We start from the raw sequence: 12,701 nt of genomic DNA, 5'->3' as shown, positions 1-12,701 counted from the left end.
CACACACACACACACACATGCAAATACATGTAAAAAGTTTAAAAGAAAATAATAAAGATTTTAATAATAAAACACGAAACAAAAGTTTTCCCAAATATAATAATAAGTTAATGGGAGAAGAACCTCTCACCTTTTCAGACAAGAGTTTAAATGGCTTCATTAATGGCTGGATCTTAGAAGAGTCTGAATATATTTCTCCATATATCCATCCATTCGCCAACTAAAACAAACAAAATGTAAAAAAATAGTTTCCATATATTTATTTTGGTGATTTTGAATGCGCATGTATTTTGCACCTGTTTGGTTAAAAATAACCCTAAAGTTGATTAAAGCGGTGCGTTTGTGTTGCTGTGGCTGGGACTGAAGGCAAGGCTTTGTATGCAAGCCTACTCCCACTGACCTACATCTCCAGGACTTTTTTTACTTTTTATTGTGAGAGGACACCTTGCTAAATTACCTGAAACTTATTCTATATCCCAAGGCAGGCCTTGAACTTAAAATTGTCCTGCCTCAGATTCCTGAGTACCTGGAATCACAAGCCTGCACCACTTTGGGTTGGCTGAGGTCTAACTGTTACCCTAACTTAATTCAGAGTTCCACTCTTCGTGCTATTTTCAGTAGCCCCCTTTGACCAGAGATTAAATGCACCCCCATCTTCTTAAAATAAACCAGATATATATCCCCTACAAAGAGGCTATAGGGACCAAAGACTGATGTTAACTTATTCTGACACATGTTAAGGCCTGACCTGTGTTGCATGCATATTTATGAAAAGTCTGTTTAAAATATGCAAATCAGAAATGCCTCAGAATAACATTTCCTAGGTGATCATTTCTGTATCCCACTGTCTATCAATGGATTCATCCTCCAATAATGTGACCATTTTTACTTAGCATCATTTGTCCATTCCACCATTAGCTCTCAGAATCCAGGTAGCTGGACTGGACCAGTTCAGGATTTCATTCCCCAGGCCTCTGTCACACTCCCCATCCCAGCCACCTAGTGTTCAATGGAGTCACTGTATCAAAGTGACTCTTGGGTGGTGTTTCTGATTAAGACTATTAACTTTTACAACAAAGAATCACAGTATTATAATCCAAACAGAACAGTGTTTCTGTGAGGGAGGAAGAGGCTGGTGGTCTTAGCACAGTGGGGGACAGAGTGTGAGACTGTGCTGGTTAGTTTTGGTCAACTTGATACAAACCAGAGTTGCCGAGGAAGGGAGGGAGCACCTCAGCTAAAGATTCGCTACCACCAGACTGGCCTAAGTGCACACATTGGGGCATTTTCTTCATTACTGATTCATGTGGCAGGTGGTCCTGCGTTGTATAAGAAGGCAAGTGAGCAAACCACAGGGAGGCAGTGTCCTTCCTTGCCCGAGTTCCTGCCCTCTCTTTCCTCAGTGATCATGTAAGCCAAATGAACGCCTTCCTTCCCGAGTTGCTTTGGTCATGGTGCAAATCACAGCAATAGACATCAGACAAGCGAAGGGATGTGCCATGTTTGTCTCAGGACATGAGCAGCCTTCGGAGCTGTCACTGTCTATTTTTCACTTCAGGACTGCACATTTACATGTTAGACTTTTTTGTGCCATGTCTACTCGGTTTCTCTGACAAATTATAATCACCATTCACACTCAAACCAGAACTAAACTCAGCTGAAATGAGAATCCTCTGGTTGCAAGTCCTTGGGTTTTTCCTCATTGTTACTGTTTTCTTTGGAGATACATTTTAGTAGATGTGTTCTGTTTTTGATAAGCTATATAGATCTTGTTACACAGATGTATAGGAAGTACAAAATCACCAAAGCTTAAGACTCTTCAAGGGAGTGGGGAGATGTCTTATTTGGTAAAGTAGTTGCTATACTAACGTGAAGATCTGTGTTTGGATCCCCAACACTGACATAAAAGGCTGGATGTGGTAGTTAGCAAATGTTGGTGAACCTCTGGCACTTGAGAGAACAGAGGGAAGAGAATTGTGGAGCTTTCCGGCCAGTCTAGCCAATCAGTAAGTTCTGGGCTCAGGGAGACACCCTGTCTCAAAAGCTAAAGAGGGTAGAGATAGAGGAAGATACCAAACATCAACTTCTGGCCCGTACATACATAGACACCCCCCACACACACACAGACATGCTTATGAGCACTCATACAGGCACATGAACCCAGATTAACAAATACAAGCACTCACATATACAATACATACACACACACACACACATACATACACACACACATGAATTTTCAGTATTGTTCATCTCATACAAAACTACCTTTAAAAACCAAAGTTTGGTTAAAAGGTAAATTTTTAATGTAGGATTGCCATTTCCTCCTAAAACCCCACAAACCAATACGCATTCAGAAATGATACTCAAAATTTAATGAACTGATGTTTAGAAATGCTAAAATTCCCAAATCAAGTCATGTTTTTACTACAAGACACTGGCTAAGTAGCAACATGAACAGTTGTAACTAAATGTCCACTAGTAAATTAAATGAAGCTCTCTCTTTCCCATGCCTTTAATCCCAGCACTTGGGAGACAGAGGCAAGCAGATCAATGTGAATTCAAGGCTAGCCTGGTCTACAAAGCAATTCCAGGCCAGCCAAGGCTACACAGAGAAACCCTGTCTTAAAAAATAAAAAACAAACAAACAAACAAAAAACAAAACAAAAAACAAAAAAACTCGCTCTTTAACAGGGAAATCTGGCATAGGTGGTGTGGCTTAGAGAGCACAAGTGTGTCTTGGTGATACACATTTGGTGTTTTGGTTGGTTTTTTTTTGGGGGGGGGTGAAGACAGGGTTTCTCAGTGTAATGACCTTGGCTGTCCTAGACTTACTTTGTAGGCCAGGCTGGCCTGAACTCACAGAGATCCACCTGCCCTTGCCTCCCGAGTGCTGGGATTAAAGGTGTGCACTACCGAGGCAGTGACAATGGAAAGATCCATCTAGCTGAAATGTCAAGGTCAAGAGTCACTGAGGACCCTGTCTCAAAGAAAGTAAAACAGAAAGTGATACAGTCAATAAGCTCAACCTCTGACCACTCCTCTCACACACATAAATGAATAGACATGCATACATAGAAATATACATTATACACACACAAAGCAAACATTGGCATAGCTGGATATATTTAGGCAGCACCCAGGCATTCACGATGGATGGGAAGACAGCACTTGTAACCTTTACCTTGTCCATGGACCATTTATCATGGGAATGTTCTGCATATTTGTTAATGAAGTATTCCAACTTCTCAGGGATCGTAATGCTATGAGAAAAGGAAAGGAAAGGAGCCTGGTGTTTTACAGAATTCACAGGCAACTGTAGTCATATTTACTCACAGATGAGTAACAGTCAGATGCCATTCAACTCATAATTGTTAAAAAAAAAAAGTTGTAACCAACGGATTGCTTCTTTACATTTCCAAACAATGTAAATCAAAGAGATAATGTCCTATTTACTCATCTCAAACTGAGACATCATTTATTGTGTTAATAAAAAAAATAAATGTAATAAGATATACGTTGGTTAAAATGTATTCAAAGATGAAGACAATAATTATACAAAAAAAGAAAGAAAAAAAGAAAGAAAGAAAGAAAAAAAGGAAAACAAACCCAAGGCAACACAGTAAGTATGAAAGCATGCTTTTCTTTTGTACTTTTTCTTTGGAGCCATTCTGTCTTTTTAAGCTGTGTTTGTTAAATTATGAATGAAAAACACTATTTCTGATCTGCCACACTTAAAATTAATTTCATCTAACTAGTTATGTATTAATGCTTGGACTATAGGAAAAAGTAATTCACAAACTTTTGCTTTATTGTTTGACAACATTTACTCTTGATTCTTTTCCTTTTTCAATGGTCCCATTCACATCCAGGATGTGCAACTGATGCCTGGGTCTACTGGTAAATGTTAAGACTTGTGAATATCAAATGCATCTATAAATAGAGAATGGAATATACATTGCACCCCTTAATAAATACAACTTACTGCAGCAGTTAACTTTGAGAACTGAGGTCTAAATAAAAACCCAGGATAATGAGATGGTTTTCTGGTCTTTGCCAACAAAGTTATCAGTTAATTGCCATACATTACTCAAGAAGCAATACTTAAATAAAATCATACCCAAGTAGAAAACATGTACTCAAGAAGCAATACTTTTAAAAAAATTCATACCCAAGTAGGAATTACTCAAACCACCATGTAAACCTATATTGAAGAACTTCCCTAGAAGGCAAGGCAGGGTAAATTAGCATGAGTGCCAACACCAGTTAGTTAATTGGATTTCATTAATCAACACCCAAACCATGATGTGGATCTTCTGAAAACCCTGGACCGTTCTATATGTGAGCAGAACAGACACTTACCTATGGAGTCATGTGACCCTATGGTATTTTGGTAACTTACTTTGCAAGAGATACAAAGGACCAATCACATGATCCAAACACTTAGGGGTGGATTCTTTCCTCACAGGACTATCTTGTAATAACAAGCATTTATTTTAGAGACATTTTTTGATTAAGAGAACATCCCTTGGGTTGGCATTTTGATTTGTTTAGGGGGATAAACCAGCTGGGTGCTGCTCTGAAGCCTCAAAGTTCAGTCTCAGACTGGCTCAGAAGTGGTAGTTAATAACCAGCATGTGACTACCTTGCTAACTAGTCTTGCCGAGTTATCATGAAACTAAGTGAAGAGGCAGTTTTGGAAGCTGTGGTCCTACTTGACCTTCAAACACATGAAGCACCCACGCATCCCATTTGTAGAACAACTTAGGGAGGTAAGTGCATGTATGAAGCTTTCTCAAGATCATATGCTTGAACTTTACTTAAGACTACCCGTTCTGACTCTATCATATCTGACTATATGCTTATTTCTTTGTGCCAATTTCCACTTGAAATCCCATTCACCTCTTCGTGATGTGGGATATCATCAACAAACCTTGACCCAGGCCAAGTTGCTGTGATGGGTGAAATGATCCTGTCACTCACAGAAAACAGCATTATAGTAACATTGTGGAACTATCCTCGGCTAAACATGCCAGGTAGCAGTTGATTGTGATACACATTTCAGTTAAAATTTCAACTAAATAAAGCTCATGTACTTTGTTGAGTCTCCTTCTAGAAATCATTATGTGGCCATCCACTGAGACTTCTCCTTCAGCAATGAGTAGCCTAGAGGGTGCACATCTATTTCTGATATTGGTATATTCACCGTTATTTTTACTGCCATCTGACAAACTCAAGGGGCTCCTATTCAAAGGGGGCATGTACCAGAGAAAGTTCACTTCAGTACCTTATTCAATTTCAGACTTCACACATCATTTACAATAAAAATCTGCTGCAATAGAAAGAGTCCATACTTTGAGGTATCAACAGGTTGTGGGTTAAAGTTCCCTTCAGAATCCATGGATGACTGCTTTTCCATCATACTGACATAGTTTGACTCCATGTAGTCTGGAGGCAAAGCTCCCGCGACTGCACTCAGGCAAGGCAGGGCCAGTTTGAAAAGCTCTTGTTCGTATTTCTGAGAAGAGAACAACGGTGAACTATTATCTATGTGACTCTAGTTGTGGCTTGTTGATAAATACCGCCCCACCATAGGCTCCTGTGTTTGAAACTTGATTCCTAAATGGTGAATGTTTTGGATGGAGCCTTGATGGAAAAAGATCACTATACATAGCGCTGTCCTCTCTCTCCCTCTCCCTTTCCCCCTTCCCAAGTTTCCTGACTACCCTGAAGGCCTCACCCCAGCTGCTATGCCTTCCCTGCTGTGAAGGAATGTATCTCCCATGGAACTACAAATCAAAACAAAACAAACCCCTTTCTCCTCCAAGTTGCTTCGTGTCAGGTATTCTATCACTAACATCAACCGACCACATGCCCGATTTCCTAAATTCTGCCACTCTTTTAACATCATAAACCTTATGATTGAAAAGAATTTGTGACAATATTGATTACTGGAAATCACTGTATAACATATCCTCAACATGCATTATTAAGAAAGGAGGAAGACAAAACGAAGTAACTTCCCATTGCTTTGTTTTGTTGAAACAGGATCACACCCTATAACTGAGACCTGGCTAGAGTCTCTTTTTTTTTTTTTTCCAGCCCAAGCTGTCCTTGAACTTTACATCCTTCTGCCTCAGCCTCCTCTGTGCAGAGAATGTCACCATACCAGACATTATTCAAGTCTTGGTTAGTAAACACACTGCTCCACATAAAGACCATCGTACAGTGAACCTGGGGCTTTTTGTTGCTGTATCAATACAAATGACAACCCCCCCACACACATACACACACACCAGATCTTCAATTACCTTTTGAGACAAAGCATCAAAAATGCCCCAAAATAATTTTCTTGATAAGTGAAGTTCTTCTTCTGAGGCAGCACCAAAGTTGCCCCACCCTCCAGGCAGGCAGTAATATTTCCAGCATCTTTCATAGTGATTTGTCAGCAGCTGCATGGGAAAGTAGTCATAGAATTAGCAAGCGCGGCCATCTCTTCAGTGCTCCCCTTCCTCTTCCACGGCATCGTGAATGCTATGGCCTAAGGTCCATGGCAGGGAAACTCTCAAACCCATGCTAGTGTTTTGGGGAACAGAATTACTTGAATACTGTTTCTTTCAATTTGGATACTGATTTCATACAATGTTTGAACCACATGTTCAGCTTAGGAAATGTATCTTGAGGCAGGCTAGAGAGATGGTGCAGTGGTTAAGAGCATTGCCGGGTGTGATGGCCCTCGCCTTTAATCCCGGCACTTGGGAGGGAGAGGCAAGCGGATCACTGTGAATTCGAGGCCAGCCTGGTCTATAAAGTGAGTCTAGGACAGCCATGGCTACACAGGGAAACCCTGTGTCAAAAAATAAAAACCCAAAACAAACCAAAGAGCATTGGCTGCTCCTACAGGAAGCACACATGTGGTTCCCAGCACCTGTGCCAGGCAGCTCACAACCATATATAATTCAAGCCCCAGGGGATCTATTGTCCTCTTCTGGCCTCAGTTGTTACTGCACACATATGCTCATGCCTATACACATACGCACATAGTTAATGTGTCTTGAACAGCATCCTTCCTAATGTTTTTTTTTACACTGGGGAATATAGAATTTAATATTTAAAAAGCATTGTGAAAATTAGAAGGTAACATTAAATCATGATGAAGGATTAAATTCTTTAAAAATAGAAAATGCTTCTCAGTTTGTATACACCTAATAAAATAATCCAAAGTATATAATTATTGGCAGGGGAAATAGCCCATTGGGCAACCTTGTGGATGACTGATGATTCTTGAAGCTTAATTACATCAAGCACTTAAGTAGCAGGTATCACAAAACTATGAGCTCCTTATCCTTCAAAATAGAACTACACTTCAAAATAGGATCATGTTAAGAATACCTAACATCACGAGAAGGAATATGTGTGTGGTTCTTTAAAAAATAAAGTTAATGAATTAGAGAGAGTCCTAAGGGATTTGAGTGGATATTACAGGATCCTTATTTACATAATGGCCCACAGGCTGAATGGAATCCATTATTAGATTCTGTGCACTACAGGTATACCCTGGAAAAACTGAGCAGAGGCAAGGCCATATGGCTAGCATAAGAAAGCTAGTACAATTGAGTCACAAAGATAATGTCATTGTACATAAAGAAGATACATACAGCTTCATTTCTTTTAGAGAATGATTGCTTGGCCAGCTAAGATAAACATTAGGAAAACTAAAGAATTCTGTAAGGAGGAATTATCACCAGCTCTGGATTTCATCATTTTAGAAGCACTTGATATATGTGAACAGATAGACAAGTTTTGTCCTTCTACTGAATATTTTCTTTATTCCACAAGGTAAATGTTTGGTCTTTGAAGGTAGAAAGCAGGTACTCTAAACAATATGTACACTCTGCTGCAGCTTGAGCTAGTTGATGGAAGAAGAAGGAGGAGGAGGAGGAGGAGGAGGAGGAGGAGGAGAAGAAGAAGAATCTCTCAGAATTGTGTTTATAATCATCATTCCTAATGTTATTTAGATATTCATCTACGCCAGTGTTCTACTTCCTTTAATTTCATTTACTCATAACTATGTGAGCTGTTATCTACTGGACTTCATGCATAATTATCTCTTAGACAAGAGATATCAAATAGAAACCTTACTTCTGTGGGTATTTTTGTTTCCTCTGACTTACCTAACATTTATGATGGCCTCAGACCTTAATTCTATATGTACACTCTGAAAATTACTCTGTATTTGTTTGGTACAGATGTAGTCTATGACCATTCTGATTTCTACTTATACGAAAGTATCTTTCAGTTTTCAGCAGCTTTTTGAAAATTTTATTTGTGATCTATATCTGCTAAATTTATAGAATCAGTGCTTTAGAGTCTATGATCCTGTATTGCATATTTAAGGGTCTCTCTCTCTCTCTCTCTCTCTCTCTCTCTCTCTCTCTCTCTCTCTCTCTCTCTCTCTGTCTCTCTGTCTCTCTCTCTCTGTCTCTCTCTCTCTCTCTCTCTCTCTCTCTCTCTCTGTCTCTCTCTGCCTCTCTCTCTCTCTCTCTTTCACACACACACACACACACACACACACACACACACACACACACACATCATATGGCCTTTTCAAAAATTCCACAGCATCAGAGACTAGGCATACTAAATCTAAGAGACAGGTGATTAGTAACAAAAAGTCAGCTCAAGGAAACAGGGAACATAGTGCCAAGAATTCTTCATATTTACCTTAAGAGGCATCTTTGCATGCTCATTCAACAGAGGAACATCAAACACCAACCTTCTGAGGAGGTGTTGCATCATAGAAGGTCGTAGTTGGCTGTTGGGACAAGGACAGTCATAATAATGGAGACAACCTCAAGACTCAGACATCCATATATCAGACTATAAATAATTTTTGACATAGAAACCGTGAATTTCATTGATAATTAAAAAGGACCACATCATAGAGAGAACTTACCCACATATAGAGAGCAGGCACACTTCTATGGAGTCCCGCTGAGCTTTGGTGAGGGAGCACCCCTTAGAGAGCCTATATACAGTGTGCAGCAGAGAGTCGATGAGGGAAGCGTGGTGCTCTGTTCCAGCAAACAGAGGAGCACATCTCGTGAGTAAAGGCAGGACGGCTGTGCAAAGGTACCGATTGAGGGCCAAGGCCATGTCTGTAGCGCTTAGTGCAGCCTAGACAGGAACAAGAGGACACAGCCCTGTGTGACCAACAGAGGACTCAATGCATTGCCACCTGTCCTCCCTGTCTAGAAACAGCAACAGCATGATGTCTGGAAACGCAGTCCTTAGATTTTACCCATGGCTCATGTGATCTTCACGACGTAATACCACCAATAGTTGATTAAAGTGAATGCAATGGTACCTATCTTCTCAAAGGGCTCAGAAGTCCAAGTTCAAGGTTAGGGTATGGTAATAGATATCATCCCCCCTAACACCTGTGATGGTACTCTGAACTCAGTAAACAGCCCTATCTGACCTCAAGACCACTTGACGAGGCCTGGAGGACTACTGTGAGCTCGCTTTGGAGCAACAACTTCTCGGACCTCCATAGGGTGGGTGATAGTGGAAGATGCTGATGAGCGCCTCCTTGTGGGCTGAAGAAATGGGAATGAACACATTTGCATCCTGACCTCAGATTTTGCGCACACATTCTGAACTCAACTGACTCGTGCCATTCACACTTCTACTCATGTCTACAAATGTCAATCAGCAGGAGTCTACTGCACCACCATGTTGACATTCCTACTCTTCAGATTCAGAATATCAAAGAAGATGAGATTTATGGTTTTTCAGCTGTGGATTTCCTAACTCAAGATCTAATTGTCCCTGAGATCAAGGGACTCATCTGATTGATAAGTAAGTAAATAAGTCAGGAGATTTTTGATGGAATTCTGTGCCATACACTAGCCTGACACCAGGAACGGGGCTTCCTAACATACAGGGCAGATATCAAGAGAGTGATAACTCCAGGGTGCTATGGTAACTGACGACTACAGTGACCATTCAATTGCCTTAATATCCATTGCTTTCACCAAGCAGCAAAAGTGTGTAGGCAAGTTGATTTATTTAGGTATTATTTTGTTTTTTGTATGTATGTATTCATGTGTGTGTGTCTGTGAGTACTTGTGTATACATGTGTGGTGAAGCAAGAGGTCATTGTCAGATGTTTTCGGTAATCTCTCTTTACCTTATTGTTTTAAGCTAGGGTCTCTCACTGAATCTAAAGCTTACTGGTTCAGCTAGACTAGCTAGCAAGTGATCTCTAGGAATCACATGGTCTCTACCATCCAGTGCTTAGATTTTACACACACACAGACCACTTAGGTTGAAGAACAAACTAGGATTTTCATGTTTATGTGGCAAGCACTTTATCAAATGAGCCATCTCTATCTCTAGGACAATCCACAGCTCATAATGAACAGACATTAGTAGACACATCCCCATGACCTCTGAAGTTAAGCAGATGAACCTCTTGGCTCCCACAGCACCTATCAGACTTCTTGCCAGCCCTTTGGGGCAGGAAGCTTCACTAGTCAGTGAATTTCCTTTGGACAGAGTCTGCTTGATTTTCTATTTACTCACTGCCTGTCTGAAAACAGCACAGGTATGAGATAGCCCCATAAGACACAGACTTCAGAATCAAGGGTACAACTTCGCTTTCCATAACATACCGTGTCTAGAGAGGCAGCAGCTCGGAGATCTGGCAGAAAGCCAACCTCAAGGAGATGGAGGAGGAAATCTTGCACCTCAATTCCATAGACCCTGTCAAGGAACAAAACCATGGCTGCCTTGTGATCTGGGCAAAACCCCGCGGACATGTCAGGCTCCACCACCTTCCCATCTACAAGAGAGAAGGTGACATGTTGGTGTCAATGGCCTGGCCGGATGTGGGTTGATGACATTTGGCTTTTTGCCAATGATGCCATGTTTTTAAATCAAGTATATTAATGAAATGTTTTCCTGTTTTACTACCCTCACACAAATGTGAGCATGGCTGGTGATCTAGGGCAGTGCAATTCGAACCCAAGGTCATTTAGATGTTATTGGGGCATCTGTTTGTTCACTTCGTATTTGTAAAGGCACAGTATCTGACAGATGCCAAGAAGGAAACAGAAGGCATCAGATAGATCTGATAAATTTGGAGTGGGTACCCTGAAACGTTGAAAGAAGCACAACCTGGGCCTGGTGGCACACGTCTTTAATCTCAGCACTCGGCAAGGAGTGGCAGGTGGCTCTCTGTGAGTTTGAGGCCAGCCTGGTCTACAAAGAAATTTACAGGACAACCAGGGCTATTACACAGAGAAACACTGTCTCAAAAAGTCAAAATAAATAACAGGAATCAGATAATTGTACTCTTGTCAAGAATCATCGCTTTAAAGTGATGTACTGCTCTGTGATAGCCAGCGCACCTTTCCACTGCTATGGCTTAGAATGATTATAATTATGAATAAAATACCATAATAGAGAATATAATTATACAATAATCATAAAATGACAAATCAACACAATGACACCAGCATGTATTGCATGAATTAATGAATTAATGAAATAGACTTTATTAATAATAACATATTTGAGAGTCATGTCATTTTCTCTCAATACCCAATGCCTGAAGCCTATGTAGACCAATGAATCCCTTATAATAATTCCTTAAATTAAGAGGTTGGAGACCATTAATATAAAGAATTAGGGAACTGTAGGCCAACTTTAAAAACTTTGGAGCTTATTTGTTCCCTATTAGATCATTAGATAATTTTTTCAAGCTGATCCTGATAGTACATAGTCAAGAGTCTGTGAAATTTTTTCACATGAATGTAATGTTGAAGGAACCAGAGCCAGGGAAAGAGGACCAGCCTGAAATAGCTTTTCATTTGGAGCCAATGAGTGAATTTCATATTCCTATTATGAAAATGAACAGATAATATTTCAAATAAAATTAAAAGGTTATACTCATCAGTTCATGTTTATCACTATAAAAACCTCTAATATAACTAATATTTTCTTTGCTTTACACGAGGAGAAAAATAGATCTTAGTGTTTAAACTGCTAACAAATACTCTAATGGGACTGTGATAGATATGGTTGTTAGGTAGTAGACCTGAGTGGTGGGGCTGGGAGAAGGTTCTAGAAGACAACTCAAACCCTGCGTCCATCTGTATAGACAGACAGACTATTTTAAGACCTTGTTCCCTGCCTCCATGGTGATGCATCAGCTTTTAAGACAGAGGGTTTTCTTATTCCTGGGGTGGAACCAACATGGGATCTTGACTAGTCTCAAAAGGAGACAGGAAGGAGGCGGTCCAGAAAATGGCAGCCATGTCCTGGTAGTTGTGCCCCCTGGGGGTTGGATGCCCTCTTCTCAGTCTGCAGACTGCAGAGGAGTTGTTCCTGCTGTATCAAAAACTACTGTGCCACAATCTCCTCACACACGGGCACTGACGGGAGTCTACACTCGCCAAAGGACTTCGTTACAGTATCATTTGCATTGTGGTTATTACTTCCTCTGGGAAATATAATGGATGACCATGAAAAGAAACACGCTTAAGTGGAGACCAGCCTAGCATGAACAGTACACAAATACACAATCCACCTCATGAATATTTATAAAAGAGTCTTAAAAAGTCACAATGCTGACCCACTGCACTGTCACCATGCCCTGTGGGACAGCTCACTCCATCCTCTTCGCAGTGAGTGCT

The 12,701-nt window shown here is 40.5% G+C and overlaps 1 protein-coding gene across 5 annotated transcripts in view; it reads right to left on the bottom strand.

The window, feature by feature from the left end:
* The window catches only part of RYR2 (ryanodine receptor 2), a 545,494-nt gene that overhangs the window by 144,750 nt on the left and 388,043 nt on the right, over positions 1 to 12,701 (bottom strand). For all 5 annotated transcript variants that reach the window (XM_084782769.1, XM_084782771.1, XM_084782772.1 and 2 more), the window contains exons 49-55: positions 10,677 to 10,846; positions 8,957 to 9,177; positions 8,725 to 8,815; positions 6,312 to 6,452; positions 5,355 to 5,518; positions 3,185 to 3,263; positions 131 to 220 (exon numbers count right to left, since the gene is read on the bottom strand). In XM_084782769.1, coding sequence (XP_084638895.1) covers positions 131 to 220; positions 3,185 to 3,263; positions 5,355 to 5,518; positions 6,312 to 6,452; positions 8,725 to 8,815; positions 8,957 to 9,177; positions 10,677 to 10,846 — 956 coding nt within the window. The remainder of the gene's footprint in view (positions 1 to 130; positions 221 to 3,184; positions 3,264 to 5,354; positions 5,519 to 6,311; positions 6,453 to 8,724; positions 8,816 to 8,956; positions 9,178 to 10,676; positions 10,847 to 12,701) is intronic.

The sequence above is a fragment of the Acomys minous genome (genome assembly GCF_964271855.1).
Source record: "Acomys minous genome assembly, chromosome: 5".
In the NCBI taxonomy this organism is placed as follows: Eukaryota; Metazoa; Chordata; class Mammalia; order Rodentia; family Muridae; genus Acomys; species Acomys minous.
The sequence above is the reverse complement of the archived record's forward strand: the minus strand, read 5'-3'. Positions and strand labels throughout refer to the sequence as shown.